This window comes from Crassostrea angulata, chromosome 4, assembly GCF_025612915.1.
Source record: "Crassostrea angulata isolate pt1a10 chromosome 4, ASM2561291v2, whole genome shotgun sequence".
Classification (NCBI taxonomy): domain Eukaryota; kingdom Metazoa; phylum Mollusca; class Bivalvia; order Ostreida; family Ostreidae; genus Magallana; species Magallana angulata.
This window is the reverse complement of record NC_069114.1, coordinates 22,956,455-22,980,644: the sequence shown is the minus strand read 5'-3', so window position 1 is coordinate 22,980,644 and position 24,190 is coordinate 22,956,455. Positions and strand designations below refer to the sequence as shown.

The following is a 24,190-nucleotide window of genomic DNA, read 5'->3' as shown; positions in this document are numbered from 1 at the left end:
TGTTCTTTGCTGAGTTTCATTTCTTTAGATTTCGATGTTGATGGGAAATCCACATTTTCGATGTTGAGGCATTCTTCAGATGTATCCAATTTAAGATTTCCTTCGTAGGTTGTTACCGATGGTAAATATTTTTCAATAGCGTCATCAGTTAATAGGTCTTTTTTATAAGGACCTAGTTTTCTTTTCCTTTTCGAACCATCCATGTTTATTTTCCGTGTACAGTTTATAAGTCTTATCTTCGTTATGATCAGGTTTCTGAAAAGCTTGGAGGAAATTTTCGGGAGGGTGAAAATGGGGGCCACAGATAATGCGGAGGGGTTTTGTTATTGTTTTATCGGCAGAGAAACCTGTGAGCGCCCCGTCATCCACAGCATGGGTCAGCGTGTTATTTGATACATGCACTGTCCAGCATGCGCACTTCGTTATCAGTTCAAATGAACGCCCGACTGTTCCTCAGTTTTTACTTGTAACTCATTAACTTACATGTAACTCGGATAAAATGTTTGCGTGTATATTCTTCAACGAAGATGCCAGTCTTAGTGTTGTTGGGAAAAACAACAAGAGTTTAAAACTTGTAAGTGACGACTGGGAACCACGAGGAAAGGTTGAAATGTACTGGCCAGGAAAAGTCGCGGGACAACGATCCCTTTATCATGGAACCATAATCAAAGTTGGGGGTAAGTCAAAATGAATACTTTTATTAAAGATATTAGAGAACATGTAACGATTGTAGTTTGTTGAACATATATTAATTTATTATTTTACGCAGCTACACGGATATAGTTCAGGAACGTATCAGTATTAATTTAATGTACCTATTAATGTTATTCATCTTGAACATTCGAATAAAATACATGGCAACAGAAGTTATTTAGAATTAATAAAAAAACTTATTTAGAATTGTACATAATAGAAATTTCCAAAGCGCATTTTATTAGTATGAACAAATTATGAATCCCGTATCAGATTTTAATTTCGAACTCTCGAATCCGCCGCCCAAAATTCTAGTCACGTGACATTGTAACACCGGAAGTTAATGTAGGATGAAACAATAATGTTTTTTAAAATGGTTTCTTTAATAAATGCACAAGTAAATCCACAGGGTAGAATAGATGTTAGTTTGTTTTTACAAATTTTTGCAAATTATTTAAGATTTTATTAAACATGTTAAGTAAACATGACATTTTGGCGATTAATCATTTCTGCCCCCCCCCCCCCCCCCCCCAAAAAAACAAGTTTTTTGTTACGGTTTCGAATACTATAGGTTTTATTGTACTGAGTGATGAACACTGATTGTGATTTTGTTTGAAAACTAACCTGTGCATATGCACTGATGTTTTTATAAACAATTTAACAATAGTATTAGATAAGGAAACCACAGATACGTGTGTGTGGGGGGGGGGGGGGGGGGTGTTACAGGTACGTAGCACGGTAGGAGATTGCACGGCAGGAGTTATGATTTTTAACTACCCCCATGGGCAGATCTGTAGCCATGTGTTTGCAACAGTCCACCCACTTAAAACTACAATGACACATGCCATGCACAATGAAAACAATAAACATTATGTTTTATCTAGAACATAAACCGACCCTTTCTCTATAAATACTGGTAGATTAGACTCCCCGCTGTCTAATCCTCTGAACTCAACCATTGCTTTTATGATTATGAATTACAAATGTCATAATATACATGGGGGTAAACATCGATAACCCCCCCCCCCCCCCACGCACACACTAACGTTAGTTACTTGACAGGGGGGTGTCTCATGTAGGAAAATATTACCATATTTTTAAGTAAATATAATTAGTGTATTTAATTTGTAAATCTTTATGAATACATAAGTATATTATGTTTTTTATTTCAAAACTTGGGCTAGTATACCTAAGGCTCCAACTTCTCAAAAATTCAATCTTTTCAAGGTAAATTTAGGAACAATTATGTTTGCTGCGATTAAAAGGGGGGGGGGGGGGCTGAACACTGAACACTCTATGGTGCTATGTGCCTAATGGTTGGGTCTAACTTTGCAAAAAAAAGTGGGGGGGGGGGGGGGGTAACCCCCCCCCCCTCTTCCGATGCCTATGCCTTAATACATTAACCAACCAATAATCCCCGCTAATTTTCATGCCTCGATCTAGAATAATAAACAAAATGAAGGCTGTCGTCATCTCTCTAAACTTAATATCAATTTAACTCATAGGTATTACTGGTATATCATAATTTTGCACTTTTTTTTTTTTTTATAAAAAGTTAACAGCAAGCCTTTTGTTTTTCAGACGAAGAAAATTTGAACAAATTTGCAACACTTGCTTATTCAAAAATCTTGAAAAAGCAGAAGGGGCTAAATGATGTTCCAGAGGAGCTGTTTTCTTTTGAAATGAGTTCAGACGAAAGTTTCGAAAAAAGACATAGGTGTAAAACTAAAAAGATGCAGGAGTCAGAGGAGCAAGAGGACACGCTGAGTCCCAAAAAGAAGAAGAAGAAAGATGATGGAAAAAAGGAAGGTTCCAAGGAAAACAAAGATGAAGAGAAGGAAAAGAAGAAGGAAAATTCATCAAAAAAACAGCCAGAAAAACAAAAAAAAGTGTCCAAAAAACTGGAAGCTCTGCCTGAAGGATTAAGGACCTTGAAGAACAAATATTGCAGCGATCTCTTTGGTCAATTTTCTACATCTGTCCCAGCAACCTTGCCAGAAACTGACGGCATATTTTCTGTCTCCAACTTTAACTTGATTGACCCAGAGAGTACCCTTTCAGAGCCAGCCTTACCAGTGTTAAAGCCCACTGCATCCAAGACACCTGTTGACCCAAAGAGTACCAATTCAGAGCCTGCCTTACCAGTGTTAAAGCCCACTGCATCCAAGACACCTGTTGACCCAGAGAGTACCCCTTCAGAGCTGGCCTTACCAGTGTTAAAGCCCACTGCATCCAAGACATCTGTTGAAAAAAGGTCCGTACCATTGTCAACATCTGCATCATCTCTAACCATGACAGATACATGGGAGGTCTGCATGAATGCAGTTAATGCAACAGCTACATCAGACCATGAATCAATGCAGTCACTAACGAGGCCTAACATCTCAGCTTTTTCTCAAGTGCCTAGTAAGTCATACATAGAAAAAATGTTTTATTTTATAATTTTACAGTCCTCTATTTAAAAGTAAATTATTTTAACTTGATACTACCGGTACTCTGATTTAATTCATTCATGTATTGAAACTTATAAATCTTTTTAAATTAAAAATTTTGGAGCAAAAATATATGCATCAATTCTGGTAGAGTATGTTATTAGATTCTCTGTAACATATACTACGATTTATAACTAAGCTCATTGTTTCAGTTCCATCTGGTGAGGTACTGCAGGTCCTGGAGGGACTAATGAAACCAGAAGTCCAGCTTTACATTAGAGACTTAGTCCACTTTGTAAAGCAAAATAAACCACAGGTATGTATTGAATCAGATATAATAGGAAATGCACTGTCAGATTGATACTTAAGTTAACACAGAGTGTTTATTTTTAGTGTTAACATAGAATGTTTAAACTTTACAATATACTTATTTTTTATGTAGAACTCATTTGAGAACACCAGTGGTGACCAGCAGAGTTGGGAGCAGACTGGACATCACCATGACTTCACCGCACCTTACAGACAAATTGAGTCTCATTACAGCAATCCTGGGGTATCACTTGTTACTAATTTTTATTATTGGGGTTCTTATGAGTATCCTTGGGGTTCCTAGGGGTATCCTTTGGATACTTGGAGGTGACCCTTGGATTCCAGTGAGATCCCTTCGGTATTAATAGCTATTAATTTCTATCATTGGGGGTACCTTGGGGTGAGCCTTGGATTTGAATGAGACCCCTGGATTTTCAGTGGTTAATAATTTCTATCATTGGGGTTCGTAGGGGTATCCTAGGGTTTCCTTGGGGTGTCCTTGGGGTACTAAGAGGTGATCCGTGAACTCAAATGAGACCCCTTGGGTATTAATAGTCATTAATTTCTATCATTGGGGTTCCTTGGGGTTCCTTGGGGTTAAATGACTCACCCCCGCCTGTATAATAAAATTTTCCGGCTGAGATTTCCGTCTTTAATTCCCCCATATTCTCCCCTAGGAGCTTGATTAGCCTAGTACCCGAGGCCTTCCGAGTGCACTCGGAAGGCCTCGGGTACTAGGCTAGAGCTAGTTAATATCAAAATCCTTATTGTTTATGTGTTTGAAAATATGGCATCAAAATAGTAACACGTCAATGACCCAGATCAACGAAGTCTTGGTAAAATGGGTAGGCAAACCCGGTCCGGGGCAAAATAAAAGCCGGGGCAGATCAATATTTTTCAATTTTCTTTGTGAACAATCAACCAATCTCAATGAAATTTTCAGGATATGTCACCAATCAGTATAACTGTATTCGCTCTAAATATTTCTGCAAAACAATGAGTATTTAGAAATTTATCGACGATTGTTGATTTCCAAGTTGGTAAAATGGGTAGGCAAACCCGGGTCGACATTTTACGGTTTTGTGGACTTATTTAAGAAAAAAATGAACATTTTACGTTCCGTAATAGCTGCGTGTCTATGTTATTCCACATGGATATTATTTATGTTATATTAATGTTACTTTTCATTACAATAATTCACATAATTAGAGAATAAAGATTACAGAATCTGCACAATTGCCCCACATAAAGTTTATGGCAAAATAAATGCTGAAATTACTGCTAAATGAAATTTTATTAAAAATTGTTTGTTTGTTAGGGAAAATCCTGCACCTTTGAGATTACAGATACCGAAACTGTAGTTATAGGATATTTTAGATTTATTCCAGCTACATAAATAAACAGAACGAAGACATTTTATTTTCATTTCAATATTTGGTGTTTTAGATTAGTATTTTATATCTTGACAATAAAAAATCTTTCATTATTTTACAATTGAAAAAAGGTATTAAATGTTAAGGAAAAAAGATAAATTCGGTTGGTATTTTGATTACATACGATACTCATTCTAATTGATATAACATGGGTATAGTCCACTAATGCATTTTCCATAGGCGGTTATGTTAACGTTCGAGTTTATTTTGCATTCTGTTTTTTTTTTAATATAAATTAATATTATTAAAAATGTCACGAAAATTATGAGGTCTTTTTAACGCACATTCATTTTATCTAAATAAGTAATATCTTTTAAAAAAATGAATGTGCGTTAAAAAGACTTCATAGTTTCTAAAATTATTCAATATCAATAGCTAAGTACAATGAAGATGGCATTCTAAAAATGTATGGAGCCGATATACATACCGTATATCGGCACATTGGATTCCTGTGCATGCTATATGAAAAAGAAACTCGCCAAAAGTCGATCTTTCTTTTCCCCTCTGATAAGAGAGATAACTTTTGTAGAAAATAATCTCACTTTGTGTCTGTTAACTCACAATTATTAAGGTACGTAAACAATAAGGGAAGCAGTGCTGGGCCCAATTTATGTTGAACGGCGATATTTTTTGAATATTCAATTATAAAAATGGAAATTTGAACAGAACGAACTAAACCCAAACGTTTGGCAATTAAATAAGTAAAGAAAACTTTTACAAAAAGATGTAAGAAGGGAATCAAAATTTTAATGAGGGTTAGTATACCCCTTCCCTTCCTAATGGATTAATTTTTGGATCAGTACCTCTCACCCTCCCCCCAAAAATACATACATGTAAGCCCCGAGAACAAAATTGTATATACAGTGTACAGATATTTATTTTCACAACATTTTAATAGCGATTGTAAAAGCCCATGGATTGATTGTATTCAAAGAATTTTGAACATGTGCGGGCTACATTATGTCTGGCAGAACCATAATTTTGTCAATATAGAATGGTTATCTGCTACTGTAAACCAAAGATTAAAAGACCAATTTATGCAAATATGGTCAAATGATATAAATTGTTCTTCCAGAGGTCAAGTGTATAAAATTTTAAAACCATATTTTGGCTTTGAGAAGTATCTTGATATTTTACCTGTAAAACTAAGAAAAAAATTCATTAAATTTCGTACATCAAACCATCGTTTTCCTGTAGAGACAGGCAGATGGTATAACATTCCTTTGAATGAGAGGTTATGTCTTTTGTGTAATAAAGGTCTTATTGGAGATGAATTTCATTATATTTTAGAATGTTCGGCACTAGAAGAAATAAGGAAAAAATACATAAACACAAAATATTGGAAAAGACCAATTTTTTTTTAAGTTTTCTGAACTCATGACTAATTGCAATTGTAAATCGCTAAGAAAATTATGTGTATTTATTTCAAAATTTTTTGATGCTGTCTGCTCCTCTTAGTTGTTTTCCTATTATGATCCTTTATACTAAAATCTAATATAAGTAGTGATTCTATAGTCTGTTCTTTTTTATTTATATTTTTTCCCTGTATGAAAATGTACCTGTTTGTCTGTACCTCTGACGATTTGTATTTGTATGTATTATATATATGTTCCTCTTGTACCAAATTATTTGGTCTGAGTGAATAAACTGAACTTGAACTTGAACTTGAACTAAAAAAAAAATCAGGCTCCCAATTAATTGGACAAGTAACTTTATTAAAAACATTTAAAAATCAATCAATTAAAAATAAAATCAACCAATTAAAAATCTAATTAATTATAAATATTACAAACTTATTGTTTAATTTTTTTGCACCAACTTGTAATCAATGCTATAGCTTTTAATAATTTAAACCATTACATGCTAACCTAAACTATACTTATTTTCACAAGTAAATTTGGTCTTTCAAAATTCTTTTAATATTTATTATTTATTACACTAAACATGTACGCTGGTTTGAACAATAGTTATTATAAGAGCCGCCAAACGTTTTTTTCTATTCATTTAAGTTACACTAAGTTACTAGTTAAACATATTTATTTACTTATTATAAAGTTCCCTTTATTTTCCTGTTCTTTTCAAATGGGCTAGATCATGAAATCTCATTCATGAGATTTTTGTATCAATGAAGATGATAGGTTTGTTAATGTAGGTGCAATATCAATAATATTCTGTAAACCTGTAATACTATAATATTTATACAATCTTGTTTTTTGCCCCTGCTCTTTTTTTTCCTTTGCTCTGTCAGTTATATATTTCGACACAAAAGCAGTATAATATAATAGATGCTTAAAAAATAAAAAGTTGAAATAAAATATTTGTTTTTTTTAACCCTTCATTAGTTTTAGTGGAAAAAAGTGCACAAAATTGAAAAGAACATTGACCAATGGCTCAATCGGCTAATTTCTCTTTGTTATCAAAATATGGGAAACAAATATATAATTTTATTTATATAAAAAATCAGTACTACCATAAAGTTCATACGAAAAGACAATGTTGATAAAATTTTCTTTTCTGCATGAAGATTATTTAATATTTTATCTATAGACGTTGGCTCTATAAATAGATAATGCACATCGCTTTAGTTTATTCAATAGAAATAACAGGAAAAGTTATGTTTGTACATGTAAAAGCTCACATCGTCATTCAATGTTAATGTTTTTTCCGTATTAACAGCTGCATCCTCTGTATAAGGAACTCACCTGAAGCCGGAATGGCAAGGGGACGGTAAAACTCTGACTCACCCCCAATTTAATCTAATCTATAAACCTTCCTCATGCATTTTTGGCATAAAATGTTACCAATGTACACGTTCTTTGCAATGAACGAACTGCATCTACTTCTCCAACAATTGTGTCATTTGCTATAGATGTTCTGAAAAGCAAACGCATCAGTTTTTCCATGATTTTGACGTTGCACATTACAATAAGTGAGGTACATGTATATACTTTTCTCCATAGATACATATATATTTAAGTCAAAGAGCAAATGCCATTTGATATCAATATCAAAGTTTAATATACAAAATGTACAATTCTTCATAAAAGATAAACGGTGTTAATAGATGCTGCTTTAAATTAAAAAATAACAACAACAAAGTATGCCTACAGATGATTTTTTAAGGGACAGAGACTGGTCAAAGTCTAGGCCAAAAACAATGCAGATATATACAATTTTACTGAGAAAATGCTTCAAAGATAAATATTTTCATAAAGATATAAATTTTTAAATTGCATGAGCAAATGATATGTTCAAAATGCAAATTTGAAAAATTCAAAATATGTACGATAGAAATAGACAAAAAACTTTCAAAAAATGATCTTTTCCGGCAAATGCCGGTCAATGCTTTTGTTATTTGTAACAGTTCCCTTTAAGTGTCAAATGTACAGTGATAAGCAAGATACAGGGCTCCCAATTCTTTTTAATGTAAACAAGACTCATTGCCATGGTTTTGTTTACACAGATTCAATATTACTGTAAAAAAATCTCTTTCGAGCTGATTTGTCTATATCATTTTCAGAATATAAAAAACATTTCCTAACACATTCATTTTAGGTCTAAAACTGGACTTTTCAATTCAAATTTCCTAACACATTCATTTTAGGTCTAAAACTGGACTTTTCAATTCAAATTGTTTTCAAACCAAAGAATTTGTAAGCTTTGTAACTCGATTATAAAACTCAACGAATGACACTTCAATTTTGATTGCAAAGAAACTCAAAGAAACTCTCATCAGCTTGTTTTTTTAAAACAAGATTAGTTCAGGAATGTAGAATATTCACACAAATATTAGAGGGACAGAATTTTAAGAAAAGCTTTGGACAAGAAATGAAAATGCCCTACTGAAGCATTGAATACATTAAAATCAGTTGAAAATTATTTTTGACCAAAACGCGTCTAACCAAGCAATTAAGTGACGAAAAGAATAATAATATAACAATATATGGGATCCAGATAAAAAGCAAAACAATACAGATAATATAAGTTTTACAGCTCATTGAAACAATTAATTCTTTACAGACGAGCCATATTAATTTAATATTAGTAAATAGATAATTATAGAAGATGAAATTTGATTAGACTCCCAATTATACTTACAACGCACAATGCAAAACGTCGAGAAGAAAATTCCAGCTAGCTTAGCGACAAACCAAAGTTTTTTAATGTTTTCTTGTGTCCTGACACAAGAAAACATTAAAAAACTTTAGTAAAGAATCAAAATCCACTGTCATTTTAATAAAAACTAAAGAAATGTTATCCTACAGAACACTGTAAAATCCTGAATATTGCTTTTATTTAAACATTTATAAATGGTTTGGACAAAAATTAAAAAAACGCACGAGATTTGTTTGAATTATTAATGTAAAACTAAAGTAAATAAAAAGCAATGAAGTCAATGAAGGGAACTGTGATGATTATGATATGATTATGAAATCGATCTTGACGATATTGACGATATCCCTGCGAACGAAATTTTACAAGTTGTCAGTAGGCTGAAAGATAATGATACCCCAAAGTATGACAGGTTATGTAAGAAATAAATATGTACATCAGAATTACATGTTTTGTCATGGTATATTGCCTTTTTTAATTTGGTTCATGCATTATGCTTATTGGTATTATTAAACCAATATTTTAAAAAAGGCTACCAGAAATTACAAAGAAACTCAAAGAAACTCTCATCAGCCTGTTTTTTTTAAACAAGATTAGTTCAGAAATGTAGAATATTCACACAAATATTAGAGGGACAGAAATATATGTAATTTGTTTATACAAATCATTTAATATCTGACAGCTTTTACTCAATTTGATTCTCATTAAGATGTGCATGTTTACGCGCCTTCACGTATGCCCCATTACAAATGTTATAAATGGATATGCACAAGCCGGTGTAAAGTAGAATTAATGACCCCCGTGGAATAATTGACCGGGGGTCATTTTTCAACGTAGAAAATTTTTAGCATATTTAGTCTAGCCGAAAATGTTTGTCTATTAACTTGTTCCGGACAAGTTGCATATTGCATCACATATTGCATCACAATCTAAAATGCAATGAAATTCATCGACTATACGTTTTGTTTTACAGCGAGGACAAAATGGAATACCTTCCCATCTTCCCAGTTTAACTGGTACAGTTTTATATGTAACGTTATAAGGACGTTTTCAGATGAGGGGCAAGCAAAACTGCCCCCTATAAAAATAAATTGTTAAAACATGTTACATATATATCTATATATCAATAGAAAGATAAAATCGTGAATTTTTTTAATATTAAAAAATAATGCACATGTAACTTAATGCTAGAATTTATTTGGCACTCAAAACATGCGGAAAATAGACAAAAGGATGCCTCTAAATGCAGTACACCCATGCATTTTAGGCTCCCCCTAAAACATAATGCAACTAAATCAGCCATTTTTATTTATGTACATTTTCAAGAACAAGTCCTTAGGCATCATTTCATAGTATTTTCAGGGAACATTCGCCAGCTTTTTAAAGAGCTATGTTACCCGCTAAAAAATTCATGAAATTATGTATGTGTAAAATCCGGATGTTTTTGGAGTTACCGCCCTTTATTTTAGAGTCTCACAAAATTAATTTTTAGAATTTGTCTACATACTTTTATCATGTATTCGAAAGATAATTCACTATATTATACAACTGAGAGTATAAAAATTTGATTTTCATGTATACCGCATAAAAATAGCAGGAAAATTCCTACCCATCATGCTTTTCCCCAGAGAAAACCCCCCAGGATTTAATACGAAACTGTGTTTAGCTACCTAGATTGGTGATATGAAGTACGAAATTATACAAGAATTTTTTTGGAATTTCAGGGGTGAAAATATAATTAAGATTCAATTTTTCATTAAATTATGACTGAAGAATTTTTTGAAACTATGCAAGTACATTTTCTGTTAAAATGATTTTCAGTTATCAATCATATCCTTATATAGTGCACTGTATTGATTTTGTTGAAAGTATAATGATTCAACACAATTATTTGATTTTAAAACTAGAATTATTGTTTTATTTGTTGTTATTGTGTTAATTTGGTTTCCTCTTCTTTTTAAATATGTTCTATTGAAACTTTTATAACTAAAGTTATTTTTAAACTAAATTTTATGTGAAAGAACACTTGATTAAATATTTCTTTTCCTTTTTTTACACTAAAGCTAAATCTTCATACTGAATAAAATGCAATATGATATAATGCATGCTTGACATGTTCAAAATCTTTTTGAAGTTATATTCATAGTTGATTGTAAACAATTTGGTATCTGCTTGTGAATGAAAATAATAGAATATTTTTTTAGTTAAAGTATAGAGCAATTGGGAGTATTTAAAAGAAATTTATATACTGTACATGTTTTCATAAATTCATTTCATACATCATACATAAAAGACGCAGTAACACATGGAAACAGATAAATTCAGGTGATTTTAATTTTTTCATTATGAACTATATATGCAAAATAAATGTGAAAATTATATACTCAGTTTTTGTCTTCTGTTATTTGTCATTTTTATCACAGTGCAGTGCTAATGCTTGCATTTCTGATCCAGTGTTTACTTTTCTCTTAAATATTTAGGAACATCACAGATACCGGGTACATACAGGTATACATTGAAAAAATATGTGTCACTAGTCACCCGCAAAAGTTAATGATCATCATGGCATACACAATTTATACAATGAAATATCATAAATAAGTTGGTGGCTTTCAACTTAAGCACGTAATTGCTGAAGAATCCATAAAAACAATTCAACAGCTTCCTCTGTTTCACAAGGTATTGATTTTCCTCCTTGTCTCATAAGGTCCATTAAATGAGCTAGGGTATCCTCTCTACATCCAAACTTGTTGGGTAATTCACAGAAATTTTTCATTGCTTCTATGTCATCTATTTCTACTGGAAACTTGTAATCAACAGCATCTACAATAAAGTTTAAACAAAGTTCATTTTAAGCATTAAAAAAACCCTGATAACCAACATTAACATGAGAACCATATGGTTCACAAATCTTTGAGAAATGCAAAGAATTTTTTAATCTATATAGTTTGTATATGTAACATATTAACAGGTATGCAGTACCATACATATTAAGAGAGGTATATAGCTCACTTAGGGATTTTCCATGAAAGACTAAGTTATTCTACACCACATCAATAAAATCTGAAGGTGTGTTGAGGATATACTGTAAATAGGAAAATAGTATGCAATAAAACATCTGTCATTTGAACCAATTTAAACCAAAGAAACCTGATAAAAACTTTATTTTACAGATGTAGTACACATTTACATTAATTTAATTTGGTCTTTGTACTGAAAATTAAAGCTCCTTAATTCAGTTTTATTTCAATTGATGTATATACTTTTAAACAATGGTCATGCTAAGTATGTGTATAATAATAGAAATTTCAGTAGTTTTCCTGGTCAATTAAGCCATATTTCAATGAAAATAAATGATGTACAAAATTTGTTAAGAAAACAAATGATATTAAAAGGGTATCGTACATGTTATTTTGCCTCAATAAAATTTGCCCCTGACGTCTGAGGTGGGGATGATTGTATTATGACTATACGACTTTTACATCGCTTGTAATAGAGGTCATAATGTTTTGGCAAATCAAAAATAGACCTGTGAACATTTCGTTCAGTTCCCTTTTTTAAACTTACCCATGATGCATTTGGTTTGGTTTTTTTTGTATGACCTTAAAGAGGTTATTTTTATATACTTTGAATATTTCTAACTTTGAAAGGAGACTGATTCTGCTTGTGTAATTAGGCAAAGGTCTATAACCTTCTGAGATAATTGGTTTACTAGTATGAAAAATTATTTGATACTGTAATAGCCAAAAAAATCGGACCCTGTCGCTTTAAGTAGACACATATTTCAACTAGTGACTTTTCTGAAACAGCCATGTATAAAGCCACATACCGTATATTGAAAGAACATGTTGTAAAAGTGTTATATGTGTGGCCTAGTGGTAAAATGTGATCGCTGGATCGATTCCACCAGTAGTAATTATTTCTTTACCCCCATCAGATAAACAAGCTACACATATATGCAGGTATTGTTGGCCCTGTGTAAACTCACAGGGCTAACAAACCTTTGCAAGCCAAAATTAGGACAAAATATGTATTTACTTTCGATCAGCTTCATTGAACTATATATAGGTTTATAACATTGTTTTACCATAAAGCTCTGGATTGAAGAACATGATATCTGGCTTTCCTGAGGGACATTCTACAACATTTTTTGATTGATGTCTGATATTGTGAGTATTCCAATCTTTTCTGATGTGATCCAAATCCCTTTGTAATATGGCCATAAAGCAAAATCTTAAACATTCTCTGCATAAAAGAAAAACATAAATTTCAACTTCTAAATAATGTTTTCTTTAAAAAAAGCAAGGAACAGGTGTTTTATTTATTTTCTTTTTACCGTATATAGATTATATAGCAATACACAGCCAACTTTAAATAAGCATAACTATCATCTCTTTAAACATATTTTATGAAGATATTAATTCCTCGCGTTTAATTGGGAATCTAGCTACAGTAATCTAGCTTAATATGGCACAGGAAAAAATTATAACTATTTTTGGTGGCTAAATCTTTCATTTGCTGTGACTATGTTTGGGTTGATGATAAAGATTTAATTGATCAAAATATATTACAATTTTGATATATATGATGTGCTGTGAGTTTTAAAAGTCAAGAGGAGAATACACAAGTGCTCTTCAAACAAAAATTCACATCTTAGAAAGCCTGGTTGTCATTTCAAAGGCCTAGCTTATACAAAATCATTTGAAGAAAGTTTATTCTAATCTAATATATTGCATGTAGAATATTTTCTAGAAGATTAATGGAAATCCCAAAATTAAATTAACTTACATATGCATGGGGTTTCCACATGTGAAATATCTCTAAATCTTTGAAAAAGTCTATCCAATATCCAACACCCAATTGACGAAGTGATCTCCACCATCGCTCTATTCTCTATATTAAAAAAAAGGTTTTACTGCACAATATAACTATCAATAGAACAATACAATATATATATTCCTGACAATACATGTAAATATAAAATTCCCAAATAATAAAGGTACCAGATATCCATGAAAAAATGCAATGGTACACATGTTTAGGGAAATTCTATAGTCAACGGAGTTGCAATGTGACAATTTTTCCAGTACATGCAATATATGTACAAAAGAAGTCAAATTTTAAAACTGCACAATTCTAATAAAAATATGAAAATAAAATAATAAAAATGCATATAAGCCTTGTTTTTGGAACACGTATACATGTAAAAAAATATTGACAACTAAAAAAAACACACTCCCTCAATGCTAAATTTATTCATTGACAGTGACTATAAAACCAATACATTTGACAAAGCATGGCTCTTTGTTTTACATGTTTAACTACCGGTATTTGGTATAGCAGAAGCTTTTACTGTGACACTGTTTGATTTTTGCTTTTGAAGTTATCTATTCATACAAATGCAGTATTAACATTGGCGATTTGCCTGCCTACAGCCTCTGGGACTCTGCTTCTAGCAGAGCATGGCTAACAAGAGGCCCATTGGCTACATTTGCTGATCAGCAATTCTCAAATATTCCAAGATTTGACAATCCATATAACAATAATTCATGTAAAGAGAAGATGCATTAAAGGAACAATGCATCAATCTTGTTATCCGATAAAAAATAAACACACCAAAGATAAGAAACTTGGAAAAGAATAATGATTAAAGATTTTACTATAAATAATAATGAAATCCAAAAGTAGGGATGCCCCATTAATGGTACAGGCCATGCCGGGGTTATGGTTTTTAATAATTTAGAATATACATGTACACTATATATGACTGTATATTATTATAATGGCAGAATATTTACCTGGTTTGATGTGGAACTTCCAATGATCACACTTTTATCTCCAGCCATAGCATCATCATCATTCCAACGAAAAGCCTTCTGCATGTCTTCAATGTGACCATTTTCTGTTCCAGCATCTATTCTAATGCATCTTGGTACTCCTGAATTGGAAAATTTTGATGAATTTAACAACAGTTAAAGTTCTAAAAGATTAATTAAATCCAATTTAAAACTAGAGGTACTCTGATCAAGTTCACAAATGATACCCCCTGCTAAGAACATATACCTGGTAACTCAAATATTTCTTTATTAGATAGTAATGGATGCATGGTCTTTCTAATAGTGACCTGAAACTTGCACATATGACCAAAGCTCAAGGTCATGACATATTTACAGTTCACAAGCAATCTTTGTGTCAATTTTAGTTTCTAATCATATTTCATCACAAGATATATTCTAGACAGGAATTCCTAATTTTTTAGTAAATGACCTTCAACTTGCCCAATTGACCTGAGGTAAAAAATCATGACACACCCTCATCTTTGTGTGAAGTAAGAACATCCAACGTTCCTCCATAATAAAGATATGGACTGGACAGATTGCACAGAGATGGATGGATGGACAGATGGATGGACACTTCGTTTGTGTGTGTGTGTGTGTGTGTGGGGGGGGGGGGGGGGTATGATATTAACATTTCACAAAATCTGCATTACACCTCCTACCAAATAGAAACTGCAATATATGCCAGAAGATAGATTTTTTTTAAAGAATTGTTACCGTTATTTAATTTGCATTGTTTTAAATTTTAATAATCTATAGAGACGTTGTTTAGAATACATGTATTACAGTCTAAAGATAGAATGCAATATATTGTATAAGTTGGGGCTATATGAACCATGTACCGGCCGTATATCATATCATGGATAGTATAGTAGTAGGACACTTGATTATACATGTATAGTGTTGCAGGGTCCTGGGTTTGACTTACTGGTCAAGCCACCAAATTTTTCTTTCCTTCTACATTTACTGTACAAATATATTGTATCCCACTAAAACTATCTAACCAAGTTTATGAAGTAAGAAACATATATATGTTTACTGGCTGTGGGGCACATTCATTTGTTGATTTTTCCCATATCATGGATAACATGCCACATTTTGATTAGTTCTTTTACATACATGTACTTAAGAATAAAATCTATAAAAATTTGCATGCACGTGTTTTTTCCTAAAACTAAAGAACCATGTTTTTTTCATTTGTGAGCTGAGAAAAGTCAAATTAATTCATGAAAATGATGTAAAAAGTCACGTGACGGAGAGGTAGATATACGTGTCTTATACTTGCTCCGTCTTTTTTGACAATTATCTCTGGATTTAGATATTTCTTGTATATAAAATTTGTACAGTGGATTTAAAAAGTGAATATCAACTATATGTTGGATTATCAGATTGGAATTTGTTCGTAAAAACGTGATTTGTGTCATATTTTTGTGTGAACAAGCATTGTGAACTACAGGTGAGTAAAGCTCACTCACTCTCGGACAGTTCTCCCGTGTATAACGTATACAATGGAAAACACAAAAATGATCAAACCTGTATACTTAAGAAACAGGGATATTCAAACCGATAAAAGCAATCCTATTTCTGATTATATCCTTGCTTGCGCAGTTGGCACTGTTGTCTCTGATATTAAATGCATCCAAAGAGATAGGGACTTATGGAGAATATATGTAGAATCGCGAGAAAGTTGCAATCTGCTTATCTCCGAGGGTTTTGAGCTTCAAAATAAAACAGTGGCTGTTTTTGATAACAATCCATTCTCCGCAGGGACCGAGAAACCCAGCGAGGATGTTGTGAGGATAACGGTCCGTGGGATACCCCTATCTGTGGATGACACGTGTATCAAAAACATGCTGGAAAAGTTAGGTGCAATACTTACATCAGACATTAAATATGAAAAAATCCGTAACCCTAACACTTTCAAAATGACAGAAATATTAAATGGAAATCGTTTTGTATATATGAAACCAATGGAACAAGGCAAATTTCTACCGAAAAGCAGCGAATGCGCAGGGCTTAAATGCTCAATCTTCCATAAGGGGCAACCTACTACCAAGAGAAGCATTTTGTGTACCAATTGCTGGGGAGATGACCACTTGAGGTTTAATTGTGAATATGAGACATGTTGCAAAGTTTGCAAAAATCCAGGCCATTCCCCAGGGGACAAAGCATGTTCCAAGTACGACCCTTCCCCTAAGGACATAATTGCCTTCAGTGGTAAGGATGATGTGATGTCCAACTTCTACCCATGTGATATCAAGATTTTTGGTATTTCGCATGCCTCCGCTGAGCATGCCTTCCAGTACAGCAAGGCCATGCGATCTGGGGATCTCATAAGGGCGTCGTCTGTCCGTAACGCCGCCACCGCACTCGAAGCTAAACGCATAGGCGCCCAAGTCACCGTTCCGGATCACTGGATACAACAACGCGAAGACATTATGCGCAAGGTATTAGAGGCCAAATTCGATCAAGTGATTGAATTCAGAGACAAGATCTCTGCAACTGGGTCATCCACTTTACTCGTGGAAGCCGCTTTTGACGACTACTGGGGATCCGGGCTCGACAAAAAAGGCACAATGTACACCGGGATGAAGGCGTGGCCAGGCAAAAACACCATGGGCCAAATACTTACCGACATTGGCCGATCACGACGTCCGAATGCACCGCAGCGGAAACAGTCGGTAAGAAACCAGAAGAACAGATCCTAATTATAATATTGCATTATTATGTAATTATATTGTACGTTAAATGTCAGAAATGCAGACATGTAATCAATGGAGTTTTTAAATATTTTGTCACTTAATTGTAGAGGGCTTAACTCCTTAGAAAAAAGAACAAAATTATACACATGGTTAAATGACATTGATGCTGATATAATATTATTACAGGAAACGCATTTTATCGAAAAACATGAATTTAAGTATAATACAAGGTGGTTTGGAAACTCGATACACAATTTTTCTGATTCGCCATTTAGCAGAGGCACTTCGATTTTGTTTAAGAAAAAAATTGAAATAGAAATTCTTGATACTCACAAATCAAATGATGGAAGGATACTTCTTTTGAACTATATTTTTGATGACAAAACTTTTTCAATAATAAATGTTTACGCCCCAAATAATCAAAATGATCGAAAAACGTTTTTTGAAAAAATAAATTCATGGATTCGAAAATTCTCTATAAATAGTGAAAATATCTTTATAGCAGGAGATTTCAATTGCAACCTAGAAAAAAGTAATGATGATCAAAGTATAAAGACGTTTAAAAAAGTACTTACGGGTAACAGTTTAATTGATACATGGTCAAACCTGAGACCAGGGGATATAGGATACACCTGGTGTAATGGGGAAAACGTACCCAAAAGCCGCATCGACTATGCTCTTGTCTCAGATTCCTATGCATATCAAGTAAAAAACATTGTACTCCGGGAGATACCTGGTACGCACTCTGGGGGAACGAGAATGTCTGATCATAAATGTATTAAAGTAACTTTTGATATCAATTCTAACCAAAGAGGACCCGGGTATTGGAAATTAAACACCTCCCTTTTAAAAGAAAATCAGTTTGTAAATGGGATGAAACAACTTATACGGAACTTTGATACAAGTAACAATGCTCACGCAGACTGGGATACTCTAAAAAGCAAAATTAAAGAATACTCAATAAATCAAAGTAAAATGATAAATAAATCCTGCAAAATTAAGATTAAGGAAATTGAAAATAAACTGAGTGAAATAGATGGACCAAACACAAATTCAATAGATATAAACAAAAAACGGCAATTAGAAAAGGAACTAAAAGATCTTATCGATAAGAAAGCAAAAGGTGCTCAAATACGTTCACGCGCAAAGTGGATCGATGAAGGAGAGATTAACTCTTCTTATTTTCTAAAGCTAGAGGCAACACATCAGAATAGCAACAATATCAAATCCATAAAAAAAGGACAAGAATTCATAACTAATAGTAATGACATTTTAGGGGAACTATGTAATTTCTATACAGAACTCTATCAATCTATAGGCATTCATGAAAATAATATCAAGACCTATCTCGACAAAGTACACTTTGTAAATATTCTTAATGATGAAGAAAAACAATCTTTGGAACAATTCCCTACAATAAATGAATGTGATATAGCAGTTACAATGTTAAAGTTGAATAAATCCCCTGGACTTGATGGTTTACCGGGGGAATTTTATCAAACCTTTTGGCCAGAACTTAGAACTCGCTTTTATAATTGTCTACTCCAAACTTTTAATGATAAAAATATGACTTCTTCACAAAAGCTCTCCTTAATCACGCTTATATTTAAAAAGGGGGACAAATCAAATCTTGCAAATTATCGACCTATTAGTCTCACAAACACGGATTATAAAATTATTGCTATTGTCTTAGCAAATAGGCTTCAAAAAGTAATAGACCGTCTTATAAGTAAACATCAATCTGCTTATATCAAAGGGAGATACATCGGGATAAACGCTCGAACCATACATGATATATTTGACTTTTGCGAAAATGAAAATTATAACGAAATTCTTCTTTTCCTTGATTTTAAAAAAGCATTTGATTCTGTTGAATGGAATTTTATTTTTGAAACTCTCAAAAGATTTAACTTTGGTGATAACTTCCTCAGATGTGTGATGATATCCCCTGTGGCAGCAACCATATGTGCATGTATTTCATTATATGAACGTCTTTTTTTTTTTTTTTAATTCAAGGACGAAAATCATCCATCATATTATATTTGTTTAAATGAGATAGTCTTTTCGTTATATACGTATATTTTTATATTTTCTATAATATGTATTTCGAATATACTTAAAATGTCAAACATACATTATATATTTTTCTTTCTGTTCTATTGTTACTATTATAAATACTTAAATGTGTCATCCTGCGAGATGATTTAGAAAAACTACTATTTCTGTGTATTATTAATATTTTTCTTTATATGCTTGTATTAATGACATAACTCAAACTGAATATATACATATATAATATTGATATTAATTATAACTTATCGGATCCAGGGGGCCCCTGGCACCCCAGGTGACGATATACCTGAGGGTCTCTGCGGAGATGTTGCCTCGCTTGTAATGTAATTTATTGAATAAAATATATATATATATAAAAAAAAAAAAAAAAAAAAAAAAAAAAAAAAAAAAATTCATGAAAATGACAAATTTGCACTTGACAATTATGCAGTCATTAATGATAAAATTCTTACAGTTTTAAAGTCAGTACCTGCTATTTCCTCAACATAGTCCAGAAAGTATGAGGCAACTACCTTTGGATTGTTATTTGTTCTAGCAACTCGTAACCAAAGGATGCGACGAGAAAACCTACCATAAAAACAAAATTTAAATGAAACATGTACCATATAATACTACATGTAGTAATAATGTCAATTATCATATCTTAATGAAATAAAATGTACATAAAATATATCATTTTTACAAATCTTTACAAGTACATATGAATTTCAATTATCAATTTATGATGTCAGCATGAACTGATAATACATGTACTGAAATTATAAAAAATTCTTGTTTATTCACCCACAAATTGCTCCATGAATGCAAAATCCAACTTATCATATCCATCAATATGAACAAGAAAATTGGGTCCTTGGTTATAATACTGGCGTCTGGATAAACAATGCTGTGACCTAAGGGACACTCCCTCTGGATCTAAAATTCTAAGGGCACACATTGTTGTATTCCTGCATAAATAACAGAAAAATGTTGTATGTTATTTTTCTTTTATTTCAACAAGTATTTTTCACTGTTAATGTATTAAATAAGAACTATTTATTAAATATGCCTTTGCCCGTTTCTTGTATTTTTGTGTATATACATTCCAACAAATATTCCATGTTTTAAAAATAATCTCCTAGATAAACTACGGCAACCTAAATTCTTTGAGCCTTCTTTAATCTCCATCTAAAACAATAGTAATAGATTACTTAAACCCTGACATGCATACTAGTACCTAACATGTGTGTACGTCTTAATAATATAAAAGCTCTGGTTAGAGTGAGAGTACTCTTGTATTCAATTATTATTAATTTGTCATATGTTTAAACCACAAGACATCTTTTAAATACCTGAATTAATTATTCAATTTTACCTGGATAACAGGAATGATTTCATCTAAACTCCAATTTCCAACTTTTTTAAGATCTAAATTTCTTAGACGCCTTTTCAGTGTACGGTAACTAAATAAAAAAAATGAATATATTATTGATGTACATACTTATGATCATCTGATCTGAGGCATGTAGCATAGTTTTAAGTGGGTGGGGGAGCCTTCCGAAATAATATTGACAAAGGTGACATCAGAGATGTATGATATACCACAGGCACCTGAATTTTTAACAATTATCGGTAGTCGCTTAATTAATAAGTCAAATATTGTTATACAGTCATGTATAACTTTAATTTTCTTTTAAGTTTTGGAATTCAGCTGTAATTCATAATAGATGGCTTCCCTTAATGAATCGTGAATTTTGGCCTAAGAGATACAATCTGTGTATTTAGGTCAGTAAGGGGGGGGGGTTGGCTAGACGGGGAAGATGAGGACACCTAGTGTGTTAATAGCCTTTTGCAGGGTTTATAAACCTAGCGACAATTAGCTTTGCAGTTCTTCTAAGATCCTGAGGATGTTAGAGGCACAATTAAGAGCCGACCCCGTGAATTGGTAAATTTTATAATTGGTTAATTTGAACAGGTGATTTTGTGGTTAATAATTAGATTAGTTTTATTGGTAAATTTGGGTGAAATCTGGATTATCTACGGTGCTCCTATGGAATTCTTGAAACTTACTTTTATTAATTAGGAATTAATTTATATTACTACTGGTGATGTTTTTACACGGAGTTACAGGTGTTTAGAATCTTACAGTTAAAGAAAGCTATTGGTGGCATAGATTCACCATAGTTTTAGGACAATGGGAGTGCTGGTGATAAAGAATTGTTGGTGGTGCGATTCACCACAATCTGTTCACTAAGTTTATCACATAAATCTTCACCAGTAGTAGTCCTATAAATAATTGGGGGGGGGGGGGGGGGTAATAAATGGTTTAACAGGTGTTTGAATTACTTAAGTGTTTCATTGTTTAGTTAATAGTCTTGCATTAGTTTTTAATATTTATATCACTTTATATACCTGACTTATTTCTTGTGGATATACAACACTTAAGAGGTTGCACTACAAATTACGCTATTGGCTCGTAAAAATCCGAACCCATGCAAACTTTGATGACGTTTCGAGCCGCGTCACAATATCGAAAAATTCTACCCCTACTATATATATAAATACACAAAGTGTGCAATACAATTTTGACTCTGGCTTCGATTTGCCACATAAATCAGATCCAGTTGCGTGTAGCATTGAGTTCAAATATGATATACATACACGTATCTCACTATACATTTCCTCCTAAAAGAATTGGTAATGCTATCATCTACAATTCATGCAAATCTTGAGTATTTATATATAGTAGGGTAGATTTTTTTTTATATTTGGCTCATTGAGCAACTGATTAATAAAAATTCAGGTGCCTGTGGATATACTTCCGTGTCTGACATTATTCACAGTTAATATTGAATATTTACGAGATGCTAGTGCTGACTATAATTGGAACATTGTCTTCCTAGTCATTATGTACTCCATATCTTTATTTCTGTCACCTAATAGTCTGCTTACCTTAATTCAATACCGTGGTTTAAATACATCAACATCTGGATTTCAATATATGACAGTCCTTGTTGGAAATATTTTCTCAGAAGCTGGTCTTCTGCTGGAGACGCCATTTTTTATAGTTAAAATTATCTTTAAACGATAGAGAGCTCTACAAACAGTAAAGGCGAAGGCGAGAGTGCGAAGTTGCGACGGCGAGAGTGCGAAGTTGCGACGGCGATAGTAGTATCGCTCCTTCGCCTTCGCACCTTCGCACTCTCGCCGTCGCATCTTCGCACTTTCGCTCCTTCGCCGTCGCACTCTCGCACTTTCGCCTTCGCAACTTCGCACTCTCGCGCCTCGACCTAAAGGCGAAAGTGCGAAGGTCTAAGTGGCCCCATCGGAACACCATAGTATCTACTTTGCAACTATTTACTATGGATGTTTTTGAAAGGCAAAAACGCAAGATTTTTTTACGTCAGCAGGCACATATTTGAATTGAACAGATTTTGTTAAAAGGAATGGACACAAGGCTGGCTTTATGATAGATCTTACTACGCTCCGACCGTAATTATGAGCTCATAATATTAGAAAAAAAGATTCCCTATACCTTACATTTATTTTCAATTTTTACACTTTAAGACAACATTTAAAAATCAGTATTTTTATGCTTTGTTTTACTACACGGCGCAACCAATACCGTTTATTGCTTATCTTTTATGAAATTATTGGTTTCAAAATTGATTCATAATGTCATCAGAGACAAAGACAGTAGAAAATGTTAATATAACTTGTTGATTTCTTGTTTCGTTTTTATCATTTGCTCATGCAATTTGTAAAAATATTTATCTTTGAAGCATTTTCTCAGTAAAATGGTATATATCTGCATTGTTTTGGCACAGACTTTGACCAGTCTCTGTCCCTTAAAAAATCATCTGTAGGCATACTTTGTTGGGTTTTTTTTTTAATTTAAAACAGCATTTATTAACACCGTTTATCTTTTATGTACATTTTGTATATTAAAGTTTGATATTGATATTAAATGACATTTGCTCTTTGATTTAAATATACATGTATCTATTCAATTTTGTGCACTTTTTTGCACTAAAACTAATGAAGGGTTAAAAAACCAATATTTTATTTCAACCTTTTATTTTTAAGCATCTATTATATTATACTGCTTTTGTGTCGAAATATATAACTGACCGAGCAAAGTAGAAAAAGAACTGGGGCAAAAAATAAATATTTTTATTTTATTTTTTTTTTTACACCTACATTAACCTCATCTTCATTGATACAAAAATCTCATGAATGAGATTTCATGATCTAGCCCATTTGAAAAGAACAGGAAAATAAAGGGATCTTTCTAATAAGTAAATAAATAGGTTTACACAGTGTAACTTAAAAGAATAAAAAAAAACCCGTTTGGCAGCTCTTATATAACTATTGTTCAAACAAGCATACATGTTTAGTGTAAGAAATAATAATAATAAATATTAAAATAAAAATTATTAAAAGCTATAGCATTGATTACAAGTTCGTGCAAACATAAACTTAGATAATGATACACTTCTTAATCAGTCTATACATTAGGAATGCTGTAAAAAAATTAAAAAACAATAAAGCGCCTGGCGGTTACCATGTTATCAACGAATATATTAAGACAACTATGGAAACCTTCTTACCCTTATATG

The 24,190-nt window shown here is 32.5% G+C and overlaps 2 protein-coding genes and 1 pseudogene across 2 annotated transcripts; 2 read left to right on the top strand and 1 right to left on the bottom strand.

Annotated features, from left to right (window-relative positions):
- The first annotated feature begins 163 nt into the window (after positions 1 to 163).
- On the top strand, positions 164 to 3,961 carry LOC128182165 (uncharacterized protein DDB_G0286299-like). Its single transcript, XM_052850773.1, has 4 exons — positions 164 to 677; positions 2,275 to 3,099; positions 3,338 to 3,441; positions 3,568 to 3,961. The coding sequence occupies exons 1-4, from the start codon at positions 500 to 502 to the stop codon at positions 3,736 to 3,738; spliced, it is 1,278 nt and encodes a 425-aa protein (XP_052706733.1). The 5' UTR covers positions 164 to 499; the 3' UTR covers positions 3,739 to 3,961.
- A 7,702-nt stretch (positions 3,962 to 11,663) lies between these two features.
- LOC128180752 (uncharacterized) lies at positions 11,664 to 22,736 on the bottom strand (annotated as a pseudogene).
- LOC128180751 (uncharacterized) lies at positions 16,098 to 19,920 on the top strand. Its single transcript, XM_052848900.1, has 2 exons — positions 16,098 to 17,498; positions 19,536 to 19,920. The coding sequence occupies exons 1-2, from the start codon at positions 16,326 to 16,328 to the stop codon at positions 19,725 to 19,727; spliced, it is 1,365 nt and encodes a 454-aa protein (XP_052704860.1). The 5' UTR covers positions 16,098 to 16,325; the 3' UTR covers positions 19,728 to 19,920.
- Positions 22,737 to 24,190: the final 1,454 nt, after the last annotated feature.

Bases quoted from the DNA above. Each gene is read 5' to 3' on its own strand.
- LOC128182165 (XM_052850773.1), top strand. From the start codon at position 500: ATGTTTGCGTGTATATTCTTCAACGAAGATGCCAGTCTTAGTGTTGTT. The intron at 3,100-3,337 runs GTAAGTCATACA...TCATTGTTTCAG, and splicing joins AGCTTTTTCTCAAGTGCCTA to TTCCATCTGGTGAGGTACTG. The intron at 3,442-3,567 runs GTATGTATTGAA...TTTTTTATGTAG, and splicing joins TAAAGCAAAATAAACCACAG to AACTCATTTGAGAACACCAG.
- LOC128180751 (XM_052848900.1), top strand. From the start codon at position 16,326: ATGGAAAACACAAAAATGATCAAACCTGTATACTTAAGAAACAGGGAT. The intron at 17,499-19,535 runs GTAAGAAACCAG...TTTTAATTCAAG, and splicing joins CACCGCAGCGGAAACAGTCG to GACGAAAATCATCCATCATA.